Here is a 20,639-nt window from a genome sequence, read left to right as displayed (position 1 = left end):
GAGGATTCATAAAAGGAGATAGAACGAAGCACACTTTATTAAAACTTTTCTACATACATGAGCTACAAAAGATGACGATATCAACGTGCAACAAATTCGTTCAAGTGAAAATGTGGTTGATTTATTCACCAAGTCTTCTCCAATTACAACTTTTAAGAAGATGATGTACAAGATCGGGATACAAAGGTTCAAGGATGTTCTCATTAGGGGGAGTTAATATGCATTGTACTCTTTTTTCCTTACGAGGTTTTGTCCCACTGAGTTTTCCTTGTAAGGTTTTTAATGAGGCAATCGATATGCGTATTGTTAGAAACGTGTACTCTTTTTCCTTCAACTAGATTTTTTTTTCTACTGAACTTTTAACGAAGCACATTATCTATCTAGACATTCAAAGGGGAGTGTTACAAATATATTAAATTATATTGAATGTCTATCAAAATCTAATAAGATCTAAGTGATATGTACTGGGATTTAATATATTTATCTTTTAGTGTGAAACTAGAAACAAATTTTTCGGTCACTCTCTCTGATCTCTCTACTTTATTCTTTATTGCTTTATAACATGTATATATTTATGCATTTTTTTGAACATAAAAAATTTGACAACACATGCTGTGTTTGTCTGTCCGTGCCCAAATTGTTTCTTGCTTCTCATCTATTGGCTAGTCTTCACACAATCAGAGCCCTCTAACAATGGCGACTCAAAGGCTATTGTTCTTTCTACTACTTTCGTCTTTAACCCTTTTAGCACAATCACGCAGTAACACGAACCACGTCTTCTCACCATGTACCGATGGGAAAGTGCAGAGATCGGATGGGTTTACTTTTGGAATTGTATTTGCTCCGAGAACATCGTTTTTCACTAACAGTTCAGTTCAGTTGTCTCCTTGTGATAAACGGCTTTCGCTTTCCTCGGCGAATTCTCAACTTGCTGTGTTTAGACCTAAAGTTGATGAGATCTCTCTTCTTACTATTAATACTTCCAACTTCTTCCCTGTATGTTTTTTTCTCCCTCCATCTCTCTTGTTTTTGATTTATACCGTTAATTGTTTATGTATAAGGTGTTCATACACTCTATCCTCCCAGACCCCGCTATGTGGTACGGGTATGCTGTTGTTGTTGTTGTTGTTGTTGTTGTTGTTGTTGTTTGTATAAGGACGAAAGTTGAGGTTTTTGTTGATTATTTGGGGAAATATGGTGAAATGGGGTTAGATCTGAAATGGGTTTTTTTTTGGTGGGTTTTGGTTTGGGGGTATTGGGTGAGGTGGGGGTTGGAGGGGGGAGGGTTGGGGACAAAGGATTGCAATTGTTTGTATAAGACATTCTTCAGCTGAGGGTCTCTTGGAAATAGTATGGCTAGCTCTGAGGTAGTTTTGACACAATCCCACAGTGACAAGAACCGCGTGTATATTTGCTCCAAGAACATCGTTTTTCATTAACAGCTCAGTTCAGTTGTCTCCTTGTGACAAACGGCTTTCGCTTTCGTCGGGGAATTCTCAACTTGCTGTGTTTAGACCTAAAGTTGATGAGATCTCTCTTCTGACTATTAACACCTCCAACTTCTTCCCTTTATGTATTTTTTTCTCTATCTCTTTTGTTTTTGATTTATATTGTTAATTGTTTGTGTATAAGATGTTCTTGAGCATGAGGGTAATATTGGAAATTGCTTCGATAGGTAGCCTGCTTTGTGGGATTGTACTGGCTATGTTGTTGTTGTTTGTGTAAGGATGAAAGTTGAGGTTTTTATTGATTATTTGGGGAAATATGGTGAAATATTGATTATTTGGGGAAATATGGTGAAATGGGGTTAGATCTGAAATGGGATTGTTCTAGTTTTAGGTTTGGTTTGGGGGTTTTGCCTGTGGGGTGGGGTGGGGGGGGGGGGTAAGGATGAATGAAAGAGATGTAATTTTTGTATAAGGATGAAAGTTGAAGTTTTTATTGATTACTTGGGAAATATGGTGGAATGGGGTTTTGGATTTGAGATGAGTTTGTTCTGGACTTCTGGTTTTTGGTTTAGTTTGGAGTTTTGTTGAGAGGGTGCGGCGGCGGTGGTGGTGGGGGCTAAGTGAGAATGAAAATGGATGTAAGTTTTTGTTTAAGGCTGAAAGGTGCACTTCTTATTGATTACTTGGGGAAATATGGTGAATGGGATTAGATTTGAAATGGATTTTGTTCTGGTTTTAGGTTTAGTTTGGGGGGTGGGGGATGCGGAATAAAGAAGAATGCAAAGGGATGTAATTGTTCTTGATTATGTCCAGCGATGGTAGAAAGTTATAGCCGTTGTTTTTGGGAGATTGTCTTCCTAAATAGGAATATGTGGAGATTGAGGATTATGGTTTAGTAAGTAGTCGATTGTAGTTTTTGGGACATTGTCTTCCTAAATAGGAGGGTGTGGAGATCGAGGATTATGGTTTAGTAGGATTGTTGTTTTGTGTTCCTTATTACTTGTTGTTCTGCTCCGGTCCTTTGCTTCGGCTACCATATTATTTGTTGTTGATACTTATCTGATTCTCCTTTATTGTTAGCATGACTTCATTATTATATTTTCTTTTGATACCTGATTATGATATGCTTTACTTGAGCTGAGGGTCTAGGTGAAACAACCTCTCCACCTTTACACGGTAGGGGTAAGGCTGAGTAAACACCATCCTCCCCAAACCCCACTTGTGGGATTACACTGGGTATGTTCTTGTCTTCCTAGAAAAAAGTACTAGGGGAAACAACCTCTCCACCTTTACACAGTAGGGGTAAGGCTGAGTAAACACCATCCTCCCCAAACCCCACTTGTGGGATTACACTGGGTATGTTCTTGTCTTCCTAGAAAAAAGTACTTCTCCTTGGTCCCAATTTGCATGAGGGTGTTTGACTGGGAATGGAGATTAAGGGGGGAAAAGCTTTTAAAATTTGTGCTTTGAACACACCATAGACAATTCGGTTGCTGAATGAGAAGTTTAAAGTTACATTATTTCTAAATATAGAATAGTGTTATTTGTATTGGGACAGAACAAAAAGTAATCAATGATACCTAAATTGGGATAGAGGGAGTGTTTAGTATATATGGAGAATATAGTGTGGTTTGGTTTTCTTCTGCTGCTGTTTTTAACTTTTTATGTCATTCACTTTAAGCTAATGGAGGACAGTTATTTCCTAAGCATCTGTTTTCCATGTATTTTTTTTGGCTGAATATCCGTGGATCTTAATTCTAGAACTAGATCTGTTGGACTTGATTGATATTCTGTTGGACTTGATTGATATTCTTATACTGATGAATGCTAGTATCCTTCTTTGTTACGATATCCCATGATCTGTAACTATCTGAATTTTCCTTTATTACCATTATTGTTTGGGTATGTGCTGATGAATTCTTATTTCGTTCTTAATCTGATGTTTGCCTCCTGCCACTAATTCTATCTTACTCGTGTTGGTCCTCCAGATGTCTATGACTTAATGCACTCTTGAATTTTGTTTTAGGAGTCATTGGTAGCACCAGCGTGTAACCTATAGGTTGGTATAAATTAATAATACAACATCATTAAGAGAACAATAGCTTTCATTTGTATTATTATTGAAAGCAATATGCAACTTATACCTAACTTTTAATAAAGATTAGTAGTAAAACATCAGCAGTAATAATTTTTATATATTTAAAGGTCTAAGCAACTAAGCCTTAAAAATAGAGCAAATGGTCCTAAAAGTTTCTTTACTATTTAAGGAAATACGATGTGAGTGTTGAACTATGATTTGTGCTATTCCAAACTCCAGGTGCCTTTATCCATCAGTATCTTCTCTTATATGACCACAATCTGGGAAGTGGGAATTTCAGAAATCGGGCCTACAAAGCTTTGGGGTGAATTAAGTCTGTATTACAAAATAGGTTCACCTCTTTAGTTAAGTACTAACTCTTTAAGTTTCGGGGCAATAGCACCTTGGTGTCCGGTAAATATGTCTTTATACCTTCTGATGCCTTCCCCCTTGTGCTGCTTGACCTTTCGACTTGATGATCGCCACAACTGAAGCAACAATTAGCTTTATGACACGGTTTCTGGGGTTTGCACAATGACTGACCTTCCGAGGGGTCTCAACTTCTGCATTTGTTCCCTCATCTGCACCTTGTACTCTCTCTGTCGTTCACAATTGGCAACATGGCGAGCACGGAACGCCCTACAAGCACCTCTATCTGCAACATGGCGAGCACGGAACGCCCTACAACCACCTCTATCTGCCTTACTGTTTTCTTCAATAAAGGTTGAGATGAAGAAGAGCTAATGGATTCCCAAATTAGGTTTTTGTAACGGACAGGCCAATACTAGTGCTGCTGTTTTGGGCTTAGTTTTACCTCTGCTTGCTGATTTCAATTTTCAAAGGAGGCCCATTTCCACCTTGTATCTTTTAGGGATGGAGTGAATAGTGCTTAATGGTCTTTGTTTTTCCTTTCCTATCAGAGAGCTTTAGTGGGAAAGCAAGATGACATGCTTCATATTCAGCCCTCGTATTCACTTGCTATGTTTTAGGTTTCATGGCAAGGTGAGTGGGTGCTGGGAATGTGAATCGTTTCAAATACCAACTCACGCACTAGATCACAGGCTTCCAAACTGTTAAGCCTATAACCTGCAGACACTGAAGGGCCTGCCAATGTTGTCAATACCTTAGGATATGTTTCCAAAGCTTTACATACTTGCAATATGATCGTGCTATTATTTGATTATCATCTTAGAAAATGTGCCTTAGCCTTTTACTTTTTTCCATCGTTGCTATTGGTTAAACAAAAACAGACAATATCCGGCCCGCCCATTTTTAGCGTAGATAAAAAAATGGGTTATCCGACGGATGATATTATCTATGGCTTCAGGAATAGCCACAGGAATAGTCAACTAAAAACACAAGCTAAATTCCAAATAAAGCTCAGACCAACAGAAAGCAAGTGCTCATGAAAATAACAAGCAACCAAGTGAATATTTATAATATGGATATCCATATTATCCATCTAGATATGCATTTTTTCGACGGATAAGATGGATAATATTCATATTTGACTCATTTTATCTCTTCGAAACAGCCTCTCTACCTCCACGAGGTAGTGGTAACTGGTAAGGTCTGCGTATTCTCTACCCTCCCAGACCCCACTTGTGGCACTTGTGGGAATTCACTGCATATGTTGTATAAGATGGATAATATCCATATTTGACTCATTTTAAAAAAGTCGGTTATCCAACCCAATATCTAATGGATCGGATGGGATGGTTACTTGTTTTCTCAACCATTTTGCCAGCCCTAGCTGCCCTGTTATATAACAGAAGAAGTCTTCTATTCTTCTTCAAATATAGGGGAGTCTATTACACTTAATAGCTCATGATCTGCAGCTCATGTTGGAAGCTCTTTTGCTAATTTCATAAAGTGTTAATGCTCGTTTGTTTATCTCAACCCCCTAGGCCCTCTTCGTTTTGCTGCATCCTTGAGAAGCCTCTTCTGTTTCTCCTTTTTCTTTTCTGTTTATTTTATGGGAGAGGGGTGGGGATATTGTGAGAAGGGGAGTGATTTATTTACTGATTCACACCGAGTTTAAGGATTTCTTAAATTATTTGTTATCAAGTACTATTGTGTTCCTTTCATGTTTCTTCTCCTATCTGGGCCGTTTTAGCTCAGTTTTTGTAGCTAGCATCAACTGTTACAGAAACATATGCATGCATGTATCTTCATTTTTCCCTATCTGTTCGCATTCTGCAATTTATGAAGCTCATTAGTACCTTTTATTTGGGTATTGGCTGAGTACTTTCATCCTCCAATATGCTTACCTGGTGATCGTTTGTAAAATAGCAATTTGGTTCGAGTTATTGCTTGATTCCTTCTTTAGTTGTTGTGATATTGGACTTATCATCCTTCAATTGAATGAAGTGTGTCATTTTCATCCAACTACTAGCGGAAGTTAATAGAGAAAACAGATTGTTAACGTTCAAAAGAGCAATTCAGTTGTATGGATGTCACTTTGGTGATCCATCGAGGCTTCTCTCATCTTTTCTTCCTCTTGGCTCCCTCTAAGTTTGAAGCTCTCTTGTCTGCAGACACAAGCCCCAAGAAAAAGAAAAAGAGAATCCACATTCAATTTCCTTAGCAAGTATTAAAAGAAGACGACCAATAATACAAGTCACAAGCTCCACAATGTGTTGTGCTTCCATGTTTCATTTTGATTCTGCAGTTCATCTTTTTTATTGTGGGAAACGAGCATCAAGTAAAACAAATAGTTGAGTGTGCAACCCATTTCTAGTGAAATCAAGGAATGGAAAGTCCTGATCACCCAGAGAGGGTGTTAGAATCCAGTCCATTTTAATAACCATCCTTTTATTCTTCCAACCACCATGTAAGGGACGCAAGCACCATCTATCGGTAAGGAATTTGATTTGTTCACCAAAGCCAAGTTTTTATTTTACCTTTAGCCGAATTCCCTCCACCCCATCAGATCATTACCAAACTTTCTTCTTTACTTTAAGCTGAACACTCTCCTCCAGTTTGTGAGATACCTAAATTGTCTTTCTTGAAATTAACAGATCATGTCTTTTATGAGCCTTTATTAATAGTTGGAGGCTTGGAGGACAATCACGCACTTCACTTTATTGAAGGATGAATGTGCTAGATCCAATATCACAAGGACTAATAAAGGAACTAATCAAGAATTTGAGGACCTAAGCTACCATTTTCCCTTTTTTCTATTTTCATATTCATCAACTGACCTCTAACGTGTCTTATACTGTATGTACAACAGGATTCTTACGGAGGCTACATGGTTGCATTTGCTGGTCGGAAATATGCTGCTAGGTCTTTGCCTGCTTTCGTTGCTAATGGTACATTCATCGTAACAAGTTTTACTCTGGTAAGTGAAATTGTTGTCAACAAGATCTTGGTGTCACATCGGTTGATTTGGTATCTAACAATAGTATGATGTTTTTCTTGATTAAGGTACATGAATTCAAAAAGGGTAGGCTGGAAAACCTGTATTGGAAGAGAGATGGATGCGCGTCTTGCTCAGGCAACTCTAACTTTGTGTGCCTCAATGGTCAGGACTGTGCTATCAGGACTAATAACTGCAAGAATCGAGGTGGCAATGTTGATTGTAGCCTTGGGATACAACTTACGTTTTCTGGCACTGATAAGCATGAATCTGTCTTCAATTCGTGGTATGAAGTAAAGAATCTTCGGCAGTACTCTCTTTATGGCTTATATTCCAATCTCAGGAGCTCTCTCACCGATCAATACAACAAATTCTTCTGATTGTTTTTCAATGTTTGTATGTAGAGCTGTATTTTGTAATTTACTTGATTTATAGTAGCTTCTCTTACTCTATTTCTGAGTGCTCTCTCAATATCTTGATGGCTTTGTAATTTGTTTATTTACTTGTATGCATGTGGAGATCATTTGTCAACAGTTTCTCTTCCTATTTTCTCTAAGCATATGGTTGGTATGGCCTGTAATTTGCCTCAACAATTTGTTACTATTTCTCACTGTGATTTTATTTGGTATGATGTATAATTTACAATAAATACTGTAGACTGTAGTATATCATCAATTAATTTTCAGAAATAGACCCTTTTTACCAAATCCATCTTGTCCTTTTTTGTGAAAGTATTGCCCTATTTTATTGTGATAATATTTAATTAGATATACAACAAAACACCCACAAAGCAAAGATTCTTTGATTTTTCTTCTCATAGAAAGATGAGCTTTTAGTTACTCCCTCCGCCATAAATACTTTTGTCCATTTTTGATTTGATGCATATCTTCAAAAATAATAAATAGAGAGGTGATTTTACTATATTATCTTTTTAATATAATAAATTTTTTACTTTGAGAAATGCAATAAGGAATGTTTTGTATTTAATACTAAGAATAAAATAAATAAATATAGATTAATTACTCATTAGTTTTATAAATAGGACAAATATTATGGGACATTCTAAAATAAAAATGTGAACAAATAAAAGTGAACAGGGGAGTATATTTTATTAAAGGTTAAACAAAGATGACATGATTAAATAGTTTCGAAAAATAAAAATGTTACAAACTAAAAGTGTATCATGTAATATAAGGCAAAATACCCAGAAAATTATACACCTTAATTTATTGATTATTTAGGGCCAAAATTACCTATTTTTCTTTTTAATTTGTAATAAATTTTTTTTTTGATGATATTTATTTTAATTTTTTAATATATTTAACATAATTTTAATTTAAAATTATAAAAATTTTATTCAATTTTTTAAAACTTCTTATCAAATACAGTTCCTTTCTCAAACGCGCGAGTAGCAGTTTTTCCTATATATTACAAGTGCAAAGAGCGCAAAAGTTTCCGATAGAAGGAAGAATTTAAAAGGCGGGAAAACACACACACAAACACACACAGAGCGCGCGATGTACGGCGGGAACAACCAATTCGACGGCAACGCAGCCTTTTCCGGCGGCGGTTTTATGCCATCGCAGGCTACTCAAACCGCCAGCGATCATTCTTTCTCTCCGGCCAAGGTATGTGTTGTTTGTTGCTTTTAGGTTTCCCCTTTAATTGACAAGTATTTTGCTCCCTTTGGTTTGTTTGGTTTTGATTTGGCACGTAATCTAAGAAAGTATAGAAGAATTTTGTGAACTCAAATTAAAGGCATAATAAACTTGCGCTCAGTTTGCAAGTTAACACTTCAACTATGCACATCTAGACACCTTGAACTCATTTCTACTATTAGTTGGCCAAGCTTCTAAAATAGCTTTTTTTGAAAAGTGCTTACCAAAAGAATTTTTGGTGAGAAACGGTTTGTGTTTGGCCAATTAATTCAAAAAATACTTTTGAGCAACAATTAGTGTTTGGTCAAGCATTTTAAAAGTGCTTGTTATGATTCGGGCAGATTAAGCAAATCACAAGCAAAAGAAAAACAAGAATACACAGATTTACGTGTAAATCCTTGCAGGAAAAATCACGTGCAGAGGCAGAGGAATTCACTATAATGGAGAGAGAGTACAACATGGAGACGAATTGTCTCAATGTTCTGAATATCCAAAACAACGCACTAAATGCACTTATATCATACATGCATACAAATAAGTCCTAGGTCCAAAAACATAAAGGTCATACCGCGGGGGCTTCCTCGCACCCTATCGGGATCGGTGCTGGGCTCTGGGATTGAGCCTATTGGCCTGATCCCTATGCTACCACCACAGACCCCATTGAAAATCACAAACAAGGGTCGCACCGCAAAACTTTCTAGGCCGGATCAACAAAATTCGGGTCACAACTCTAACAGCGCTTTTAATTGTATTTTTTCTTGAAAGTACTTTTAAGTGTATTTTTTCTTGAAAGTGCTTTAAGAAAAGGCTATACTTTTAAACTTATGAAAAACTGCTTCTGCTATCCTCAAAAAGCACTTATTGACTTCCAAAAGCTTGGCAAAACACCTTATTTATAAAAATAAGTACTTTTAAAAAATTTAGCTTGGCGAAACAGGCTATATGACAGTTGAACACTCCAATCTACATGTTGATCATCTAGACACCTTTAAAATTTATTTTTCACTTTAGTGTCAGGTGTCCGTAGGACACAGTGGGAACGAGTTGGAGTGTTTAGTTGTCAATTGAGAGCAAGATGAGGTGTCTAGATGTGCAGTCTCAATGTTGGAGTGCAAACACTAGGTGATTTTTTCCATATGTCTTAGCCTTGGTGGACAGAGTTACCTATTATCTATTGCTGGTAGGAGACGACAGTATCCCATGTAACTAGTCGAGGTGTGTGTAAGCTGGCCCGAACACCACGATTATTAAAATAAAGTTGGAGTGCTTACTTGTCAGTTGAGACTTGTTTATTATTATGCCTAAATTAAACATATATAGAATGTGCCATAATGCGATTTAATCTTGTAGTCTTGAACATGCCACATAGGAAGTTGCAATTAAGGAATTATCAGAAAAACGAAAGATGCATTCTTTGTGAAATGGACTAAAAATGAAATTAAGGTCAACAAACTGAAACGGAGGGAGTATTTCTTTTAGCATGCGTTTATTTTCTGTGTATTTGGTTGATAATTTTGCGGCTGGAAACTGAAAAGAAATAAGGTTGGATGTAACTTGGGTCCTCTCTACACCCTGAATTAGATTACCTGCTTTGACCAACAAAGAATAGTTGTAATGACTTATGTTCTAAGTATGAGTGAGATATGTTTAAACAAGTAGTTATAATGCTTGATACTTTTAGAATGTCATATGAAAACAATTGTAATACTTTGTCCATCCCTGAAATTTTGTTGAGTTCAAGAGTTGGTGCATCTAGGTTTGGTATAAATTTGAGCATCCATTTTTGAATTTCTTTTTTTTTTTTAAATGCATTCTTGGAAATTTTGTGAAGTATAGAAATCATTGTAGTTAAGAATATATTATTGGTGTTTAAATCAGTGTAGCGATAATCTAAAATGTTTGATTCCCCTCGGAAAGGATGGAGCATAAGATAACAATGCTTAAAATGCTAGATTGAATATGTGAAGACGAATTTTATGCAATTAGTGAGTTGATTGCCAGAAGTGGAAGAAGCAGCGGTGACAGGGAGGAAAGATTTCTGTGAAAAGCTGTGTGGAGGATATAAGCCCAAAGTGGAATAGCTCTATTTGCTTGTACAAAGATCCATGAAACTACAGCAAATCTGGAATTCGTAAGGAAAGGAGACTGAAACTGTGTGCTAAGATGTTACTTTACATGTCACAGAAGAAGAACCAATTGAACATATAGTATAACGTAAGTAGTAAATTTGGTAGAGAACTTTGGAATATGCTTCTACTTTTGGTTAAGTAAGTATGAACTAAGAAGAGTTGATTAAGTAAATTACAAACTCAAGAGTGTTTCCTTTGGCATTTATCTCTTGGTCTTCAGAAACTTGTCAGTGTTATCATGTGGAGTGATTGATTTGGGCTTAGTGCGGCGGAAATAAAAGAATTCTTGAAGCATACTACATTTTCTTGTTTAATATAGCATCTTAATATAGTGGTGGAAAATTGAAATGCAGGGATGATAACATCTTTCTTGCTTTTCTTTTTATTTCTTTATTCCCAGAATCGTGATTCACAGACTTTGATTCCATTAACCGTCAAGCAAATTAGTGAAGCCTTTCAATCAAGTGATGATAAGACAAATTTTCTCATTGATGGGGTTGATGTGAATAATGTAAGTCTCTTATACTCATGGCTTTTGCTGTTTCATTGAAAGTTTATACTGTACAAGATATGTGTGATTTAGAATCTGACATGCTCATAGGTAAAACTGGTGGGTATTTTATTCAACAAAGCCGAAATGTTGACAGCTGTATCGTTTGTGGTGGATGATGGAACTGGGCGCCTTGACTGTTTTCGATGGTAATATTCAGTTTCCCTTTTCGCTCTATTAGTCCATCTCTTATTTTGGTGAGATTCTAATTGACTGATGGATATGGCGTCAATCTCCATTTGTCATCATAGATCACATGTAGTGCATCTCTTATTGATAAAGGATTTTGAATTGTTATACTTTATGTAAAACAATAAAACCAGTCTATTCAGTTGCTGCTATGTTTGACACAATTGACTTTGTGTTTTTAAAATTTAATTGTAAATTTGGTTGATCCATATGACGCAGGGTAAATGAAGCTGTTGATACCAAGGAAATGGAAGCTCTCACGTAATTCTTCTTCTTGACTGTGTTATGTTTTCATCTTATATATTTATCATGGTTTATCGTATATTTGTGGGTTCTTGTCAAATAGAAATGGCATATATGTTCGCGTACATGGACACTTGAAAGGCTTTCAAGGTAAAAAGCAGTTGATGGCTTACTCGGTCAGGTATTTCAGTACGAATGGGTTTCTAAATTGCTCATTTCTGTTTCTTTCAGTATATTAATGTTGGTTAGTATATGCACAAGTTACTAAACTTTTCCACTAGTGAAGTGGTCTCCTCTGGCTTGGAAAAGGCTATTTCCAGTGGGGCTTTAGGTTTTCTCAAAGAAAAGGTTTTTTAGTACATAGTTTGTAATCTATCCAGCATTCGTGTACACAATGCATTGCACAACATTGTTTCAGCATAAAGCTACTAACTTATCTTTACTTGAGACACTGCCAAAACATGAAACTCATATTACTGTTGATTTTAGTATTTTCAAGGTCCTTGCATGGTCTTAATAAGTTACTTTCCGTTGGTTCTTAAGCCCCAATTAATCCCTGCATGCCTTTATTAGTAGGTTTCTTCATAATGGATTTGAGATCTCCATACTTCTCCAGTGTTGACTATACATGTATATTGCTGTTTCTATAATTGCTTAATTGGCATAAATTCTTTTTCTTTTTCTTTTTGGGCGACGTAAGGCTTACTGTGTACAACTGTTTTTTTCTCAAAAGCATGTGAAATGACATGATAGTTGTTTGCCAACGAGGCAATTATATCTGTTCCATGACTCCTTTTATGAACAGACACAAGGAAAACAGTTGGACAAAATTGGTGTGTAAACTTGCTACAAATGGAATTTTTGCATTATGATACATCCCTCAATTGTGATAAATCAATAACTGGGTAAATCATATTTGTTAACTATATTGCCATTTACAATTGGTGATCATTTATTTCATTAACCATGTCTCAAAATATTTCTTCTTTAACCAATAAACATCCTGAAAACTCCAACTTGATACGCATAGATTATTTGCAAGAAAAAAAATTCCAGTGAAATAAAACGAAAAAGCATCTTTATGGATTGAACCACACCTATCCTTTTATATTAGCGTATGAATGTCAAGGGCAGGAAGCATGCAAAAAGTTTGAGAGTTGTTATTTCTACTCATACTTTGTCTGGGTAGGTTAGAGGTGGATAACCCCCGATCCCTGTTCCCATTGTATCGGCTTTAATGACTTGGTGGTAAAGATCCTAATTTCTTATTTCTGTGGTATTTAGGCCTGTTGATGACTACAATGAGATTGCAAGCCACTTTGCAGAAGTCATTTATGTTCATAGCTACAACAGTAGGCTACGGGTATTTAGCAAAACTTCCTCGCATATGTTAAGCTAAAAAAATATATGTTAATCTGATTGAAGTTGTGTTCCCTTTGCCTCTCCAGAAGCAACAGGATAGTTCCTTTATGTCAGCTCAAGTGCCTAGCTCATCTTTCAACACTCCTTTAAAGGGATACCAAGCTTCAGCTTCAAATCAAGTATATCAAATTACATTTCTCTTCCTTCTAATTTGTTTGGTTAATTTTAACGTTCATTTTCAGATTTTTCACATTTCCTTTGTATGTCAATTTTTCACATTTCCTTTGTAGTCAATGATTTGATATTTATCTTCTATGTTTCAGTTCCCTGGATTCAACATGGACGGGATCGGAGGTGTACATAAAATGGTCTTGGACTACTTGCAACAACCATCGTGCCTGTAAGTCATTTGAATCTCCGACACTTTTGCTCAACGGGCCGTGCTTGCACTTTCTAGTGCAAATACCAATAAAACCACATCAGTATAAATGACCGCTGATTATTACATGTCAAAGTGCTTTTATGAATGGCTGCTGATTTTGTTGGTATCTCTTATTCTATCACATGCCATAGAAACAAAATTTTAAGAGTGTTATTCCTTGGTATAATTCGAGATTCAAATTATTCACTTGTTTCATAGAAGAGTTATGAATGACATGCTGAACAGAGTCTTTGCCGGTTCGGGTACTTCTCCTTTATCCCTGCCTTGCTTTGGCGCTCAGTCAGCAGTACCTAAGGTGGAGTTCAACGTAATAGCTTAAAGAAATGAAAGGGATGTATGGATGATAGATTAGATAAGTGATACAGTCAATAACAGTCTGTTCTCGCCTATTTGTAGATAGTGGGTCATGAACACTTTTCGCGCGTCAAATCCACTTTGGGTTTGAATGTCCTTCGCTCCTAGTCTCCTCATCTTTCTGTTTATAAAACAGAGCTTTTTCAATCTATGAAACAGCCGGAACTGCGAGAGTGTTGCCTTTGGAGAGGGAGCGGCTTTCTTGTGGTAGATATTGCGGAACATCTCTCCCATCATTGTGGCAAACGTGTAATAACTTTAATTAGAGTTCAATGGAGCCAGGAAGCATGCAAGCCAGTTACGACCATCCAGTGGACTAACTTTACAAAAAAAGAGAAGGAAAAGAACACTTAGTGAACTTTCTGCTTTCAATTTATATTGTGTGTTTTGTTAATAATTGTTAGCTTGATGGTTTTCTGGATACAACAGACAGTACATAGCCTTAAGCACATCCAGGCAGGACAAATGGATAGTTTATTTAGGTCTTTCCCTCTCAGGTTGATTTAAGTTTTTAAGACCTTATTCAATGGTATGAAATGATTTTATCCAATTGTGTGCTCGATAGAACTAGATTTATTTCAGTAGAAATATGAAACCCATGCTACCAATTCCTGAAAGTAATCTTATCAGCTTAGTGAAAACAGAACAACACGTAATGTGTGAATTACATCATGGGTCCGAACCTGGCACAGACAAAGCCCTGGCATTATATGGAAAAGGGTAGAGGAGCGGGTCTATTATCCACTGACTATCAAATCGGTTGCCATTGGCCCTCAGGAGTTTCTCAGCTAGTAAAAAAATGGGGTAAGACATGAGCTTTTGGGCTGTTGCTCTAGAATAGAGCAAGAGGGGCAAGGAATATAATTGAGTTTTGACTTCGGGATGTATCATGAGGAATCTTGATCAAATTCATAATGGTTCCCCTCTATCAGATGAAAACTAGAGGATGGCTTTGTTACTGCTAACGCCACACAGGAACTTTGCAGACTAGATAACTTAGGGAATATTTTAGCAATACAATGATGATCTCCCTAGTCATTGAGAAGGTCTAATATACTCACATTTTGTTTAGCCAAACTCAGGCATGAGCATGCCTTTATGTATTTCATTGTAGTATAAATGGAACTTCCATGAAGAGACTAAATTTGGATTGCTTGAGGAACATTTCTTCCTGCCTCTGTGTAGGAGCTTAGCAGAGATGCTTTCTTGGTAGTTTGTAGTTATTCCTTTCTCAATTGTGGTATCAACAAGTTGATATAATTTGTGGTCTGGGTGATCTGCTTCATACTTATTTTGCTTTATATGTGAACTGATAGGCAAAGTAGTGCAGCATGATCCTTACATTGTATCTAACAAATTGATTAGATTTGGTTTCTGTGAAGTTGGTATCCTTTTTACTCTTTTCACCTTGATTTTGTGATCCTGGGATGAGAATGGTGAGGAAGACCTTCCATTTGGATCAAGGACAGATCCATGTTGTTTCCAAAAAAAAACTTCACTTAGGACTAATTTTCAAAATAGTTTTTTCAAAACCACGCAATTTGCTTTTCAAGTGTTGAAAACTTTTCCAAACCAAACGTAATACTTTTTCAACTGGCTTAAAATTTTTGTTTTCAAAGTTTCTTTTTATCTATGTTGCTTGGATCTTAAAGTTTACTGCCAGATGTGTCAGATCCTCCAAACCTATCTGCAACAACATTTTTGGAGGGTCAAGCAGCATAGTTTTGATAGTGTATTTTACTTGTTTGTAATTGATTGAGAATATGACTGCCAAGCTCCTTGAATGATTTTGCTGTGCTGGTAAATTCTATCATTTCTTTTTCAGTGCACTTGAAAAGGGGGTTCATCGCAATGAGCTTGCTCAACAGCTACGAGTCCCTTCTGAGAAGATCATGTAACTCTCTTCCTTGTTCTCTTTCGTGATTAGATCGCGTTATGATCATTTCTGCTCTTGCTTATTTTCCTTATTCGTTGTTGTTCCTGCATGACAGGGAAGCTATGGAAGCTCTCGAGTCTGAAGGTCTTGTTTACACCACGATAGACGACTTCCACTACAAGTCTACTGCAAATGCTTGATGTTTGATGTGGGAGTGAAATTGATAAGCAATTTATAAGCTATGTCTTCCATGTGTATATGCATGAAGTTTTTTAGTTGGAGATATTGTTTTTCTTACCTCAAATTGCCTTTTGTGAACCATGTCTGCTAGCTTTTGACAGTTGCAACTTTTATCTCATCCTTATCTAGAACTGTTTCATTGTTGTCTCTGGTGCCTTTATTGCTTTTTTGTAAAGGTTCTTTTTCGTCTTGTGCCGAGGGTTTATCATAAACCTCTCTTATTCGCTTTTGATGTGGTGGTACGATTTGGCTACTCTATATCCTCCCAGACCCCACTTTTTGGGAGTATAATGGTTATGCTGTTTTATCATGAAGGATAAATGAGAATTTTAGCCTGTAGGCCATGGAATAGTATTGCCTTATCTTGTGATTTTGCTGGATTTGGTCCAATTATTGGACCAAACTCACATCAATCTCACTTGAATTTCAAATGATATTGATAAGGTTGAGCCCATTTTTTAAATGAATTTCTTCCTAGTACCAAAACATTATGGTCTGGTGCATCCTCGATATGTTTATTCATGACTTCTCAAGTGTTGCTTTCTGATCATGATTTTATTTTTAAGCCTTTTTTTTTTTTGGCTGAATTACTTCTATAAAGATGCACTGAGATTTATTAATATATCAAAACATTGCTGTTAAACCTGACCTACCTGACGTGATAAATTAGTAATTAAAATAATTGACTGACTTCCACTTTGCTAGTTGTCCCTCCCTCACTTAAAGATTCTAGTATTGATGCATTTGGGTTGGGAAGATACTGATCTGTAGATTTATCATTATTTAAACAAAAATCAAGATTTTAGAGCATACTACATGTTTAACACTATCCATTGAAAAAAATAAGAGTCTAGTGGAGCTAGATCCTAGAGTGTATCGGTGGCAATCTTAATTTTCTAGTCCCCAAAATTGACTGTCTGATTAAGTAGAAAATATTTTCCAATTTTTTCATATTTAATTGATCTAAGATAATTGAAAAATATTTTTTCTAAAGCACGGAGTTCCATAAAATTAAGAAAAATAAATGTTTTTTTCTGATAAAAATAGTAAAAATAAAATTTACAAAGTGATATTTCGTACTAACTAAACTGTCTAATACCCAACTCCAGACTCCAACACGCCTCATCGCCGCCCCCCCTGCCCCCCCCAAAAAAACCCCATAGCTTCATCCCTATCACCTCAAACTCCTGACCCAACTCGGTGTTTGTCTAAATTATACATACATATTTTGAAATTATACTTTTTCTTATTTACCGATCAACATAAAAAAAAAATGAATTTCAATTATTTTTGAGGAAAAGAATTGTAATTTTTTTTAACTATATAGTTAAAGCAGTAATTGCATAGAGGTGTGATGTTATAGTCGTACAACTTGATACAAATTCCTAGTTAATGACACATGAAATTCGTCCAATCTAGTGTTACTATTTATTATGGCCTAAAATTATCATTTGTTACACTTCATGCTAAAATTTTGTTAAGAGTGAAGGTAATATCACTACTAAAAATTGAATTTGTAGTTTACTTCCCACGTCGACTCATCTTGTTTAACAGTCTTAAGAATACAATAAAATTGAAGGTCTCCTCTATAATCAATCGTAGAAAAGCCACATCACTGTGTCACGAACAAATCCACTTACCACAACATTGCTCAATTTGGTATTCTTCTGACGAGAAGAGCAGTCTCAGTCCGGGGTGAGAAGCCAAGGAAGCTTGAGGAAGGGTGATAAGTGTCACATTACTAACCTTTGTTCTGGATTTCAAATTAACTATCCCTTCTCGGTCTCAAGTTAATTAGATGAAGGTTAATTGGTAGCTTCAAATTACTGTTGTGATCTCCTTTTCCCAATCTCTACCTCTCTTGAGTTAGTATCGAATACATGTAAGTTTCTAAGGTTTGCAACTGTTAAGAAATAAATCAAAGCGAAGTAAACCACACAATTCATTCAAGAACACCAATATATGTCAAAAAATTACTATGATATTTCGATGGAAGCGGACATAAAAAAACTTTCTATTTTTTTCGGTAAGCAAACTTCAAACAAAGGTTGCTAACTTCCAAGTTCCATGTCGTTATATTACTCCCTTTGCCCCTTCAATGAGGTTTCAAACTCTTTTTCAATCAACATAACATACAAATACAAATGAAGATAAGTCGAAAATTAGCTTGTCCTTTTTCATACTGATTTACAATTTTTTTTATCATACATCCAGACAAGTCCAATGATAGATGCTCTCTAGCTAGTAGCTACTATGCTTTAATGAAAAAGCTAAATCTTATGCAGATTGAAACAAATCTAGCAGATAAAAAAATAATAAAAAAACTTTTTTTTATGTGGCACTAATAATTGTATTCCACTTGTAGCTATCTTATGGCTGCAAAACAAATCTTCAATATATTATCCACCAAAATGCATCCAGAAGAGTACTCATATATTTACTTTCTTTTCTCCAGTAGTATCAAGAAAGTAGCAGAGAAAAATACTTGTATATGTTTTTATTTGATATAAATGCTAAAAGCAAATAATTATCGTTTTATTTTAGATTTGGAAAATGTTTTTTTTTTTCTTTTGATTTTCAAATAGTGTTCAATATTTGTATTAGAGTTATGATTAATTCAGGTTCATGTTACGCACAACTCATTTTAAGATAAAAAGCTCTTTAATGAGACATTTTTTCATACTCAAGACTCGAATTGTAAATCTTTGATTAAATACAAAAAAAAAAAAATCTTATTCATCCCGCGATAAATTTTGTGGATGGAATTACACAAATTCTAGTAATAAATGTTAGAAACTCTTTTCAATAATTATGAGCAACACGTGTACCTACACGTAGAGTCTGTAATTACGTACACAATTTTTCTCCACGTGTATTCAATGAGTATATTTACCCAAAAAGGTATCCAAGGGAAGTTACCAAATAAGGTCTTAGTAAAGGTCATTTTCATGGAGTTAATTACTATACCTTTAAAGAGTTGAAGTTTTAGGTGTTGATAGTGTTAAAGTATTTAAATAATAATTAAATCTCTTAAGATATAATATTATAATTTCTTACACGATCATATAAAAGGACAACTCGATGCACTGAAGTGCATTATATGCAGGTTCGTAGAAGCATCAAATCATAATGGTCTATTATACTCACAATTTTATCTTGTATTTCTGTTAGAAGTTCCTGAAAACAATTTTATTAGTTACTCCATGATATATTATTTGAATCCTACTTTTAATACTAGTGTTTTATAGTCTTTGAAATCTTGAAAGGTTGTTGGTCTTATTTATTAGATTAGACACCTCTTTTGTTAATTTTAACTTGTTGGAGGAGGTTTTATTTTTATTTATATATAATCAAATTAAGTTCAGTAATAGATATTTATTGCTACATATGTTTAAAAAAAAAGACTTATTTTAACTTGACACGGAGTTTATAAAAATAAAGAAAAGTTTTGAATCTTGTGACTCTAAATTAAAGTTATATTAAATGTATTGAAATGTTCTTTAATATTGTAACATGTCATGCAAAAAGTTGAACCTACAGTATTGCTGAAACTGAAAAGAAATCATTCCTTTTTAAACGAATTAAAAAGAAAAGTAATTCATTAATTTTTTTTTTTTGAAACTTAGGGAGTAATTTGTTGTTGTATACATTGCTTTAATTTAATGATGTAAAAAAATATGAACATTATTGATGTGGACATTGATGATGCATTTGCCAAAGTATATGATGAAGCTCCACTTATGACTACTTTTTACCATTTTTGCAATAATTATCTAAAGCTCTGAATCATTTTTTCAGTTCTTTGAAGTTACTCCTCTTCTCTTTTTTGGGTGAAAGTTATTTAAATTTGTTTATATTTTGTAATTTTAATTTTTTTTTGGTAATGATCAAAACAATTTGGCTTCCTTTCTTGGCATACAAGTCATGCTTTTAACCTAAATAAAAGTACTACTTTGATTTAGAAGTTTTCAACATCAACAAAACAACAAGAAAAATATAAGGGGTGGACCTAATGGTTAATGAAATGAAATCGAGAATTACGAAGTTTCAATCATAAAAACACTATGCGATTTCTTCACAAGATGGTGGGAGCTAGGTTCTTATATGTTCTAGCCTTGGTGAGTTGCTGGTAAAAGGTTTTCATTTACCCAAATCTTGGTGCAGGGGCGGAGCTATACTTGGGATAAGGTTCATCGAATTCCCTACAACAAAAAATTATAATCTATATATATTGGTAAAATTATTTTTTTTATATATATAATAACTTTCGAATCTCCTTCAATTAGTTCATATAATTTTCTTAGTGAAAATCTTTGCTCCGTCAATTTCTTGGTGGATAGAGGAAACCACAATTATCAAAGAGAAAAAACATAAAAAAAATAGTATTATTGGTCTTCTAGTGATACTAAATACTCCACCAACCAATGATAATAGCGGGGGCCATTGCAAGGATGTATGCCAAGTGTAAAAAACAAAAAGGGACCACCTCAGTTATCTAAAAACCCTAGTCATCCCCCACCCACAACATTACATTTGGCATGTATAAACAGTTGAAATGCTTTTATTTACTCTCTGTTTTAGAAAGAATGACCTGATTTGATATGAAATTTAAGAATTTTTTTTTTTTAAAAATCTTATGATATTTAACTAAAATTATGTTAAATATATTAAAATATTCTTTAATCTTGTGATTTTAAACATATCAGGTGG

At 35.1% G+C, this 20,639-nt stretch overlaps 2 protein-coding genes across 2 annotated transcripts; both read left to right on the top strand.

The window, feature by feature from the left end:
- The first annotated feature begins 591 nt into the window (after positions 1-591).
- On the top strand, positions 592-7,417 carry LOC107854557. The gene is made up of 3 exons (XM_016699569.2): positions 592-996; positions 6,761-6,868; positions 6,955-7,417. Exons 1-3 carry the CDS (start codon positions 694-696, stop codon positions 7,264-7,266), a joined length of 723 nt encoding a protein of 240 aa, XP_016555055.2. The 5' UTR covers positions 592-693; the 3' UTR covers positions 7,267-7,417.
- An 877-nt stretch (positions 7,418-8,294) lies between these two features.
- LOC107854585 (replication protein A 32 kDa subunit B) lies at positions 8,295-16,076 on the top strand. Its single transcript, XM_016699599.2, has 10 exons — positions 8,295-8,514; positions 11,074-11,184; positions 11,275-11,372; positions 11,632-11,673; positions 11,759-11,836; positions 12,940-13,018; positions 13,104-13,196; positions 13,341-13,417; positions 15,639-15,707; positions 15,805-16,076. The coding sequence occupies exons 1-10, from the start codon at positions 8,404-8,406 to the stop codon at positions 15,887-15,889; spliced, it is 843 nt and encodes a 280-aa protein (XP_016555085.2). The 5' UTR covers positions 8,295-8,403; the 3' UTR covers positions 15,890-16,076.
- The last annotated feature ends 4,563 nt before the right edge of the window (positions 16,077-20,639 follow it).

Source organism: Capsicum annuum, chromosome 10 (assembly GCF_002878395.1).
Source record: "Capsicum annuum cultivar UCD-10X-F1 chromosome 10, UCD10Xv1.1, whole genome shotgun sequence".
Taxonomy (NCBI): Eukaryota; Viridiplantae; Streptophyta; class Magnoliopsida; order Solanales; family Solanaceae; genus Capsicum; species Capsicum annuum.
Note: the sequence above shows the minus strand (reverse complement) of the source record. Positions and strands in the feature narration are given on the sequence as shown.

Coding starts and splice junctions, on each gene's coding strand:
- LOC107854557 (XM_016699569.2), top strand. CDS start 694: ATGGCGACTCAAAGGCTATTGTTCTTTCTACTACTTTCGTCTTTAACC. Junction 997..6,760: donor ATACTTCCAACTTCTTCCCT/GTATGTTTTTTT, acceptor TATGTACAACAG/GATTCTTACGGAGGCTACAT. Junction 6,869..6,954: donor TCGTAACAAGTTTTACTCTG/GTAAGTGAAATT, acceptor TTCTTGATTAAG/GTACATGAATTCAAAAAGGG.
- LOC107854585 (XM_016699599.2), top strand. CDS start 8,404: ATGTACGGCGGGAACAACCAATTCGACGGCAACGCAGCCTTTTCCGGC. Junction 11,185..11,274: donor ATGGGGTTGATGTGAATAAT/GTAAGTCTCTTA, acceptor ACATGCTCATAG/GTAAAACTGGTGGGTATTTT. Junction 13,197..13,340: donor AAGCTTCAGCTTCAAATCAA/GTATATCAAATT, acceptor TCTATGTTTCAG/TTCCCTGGATTCAACATGGA.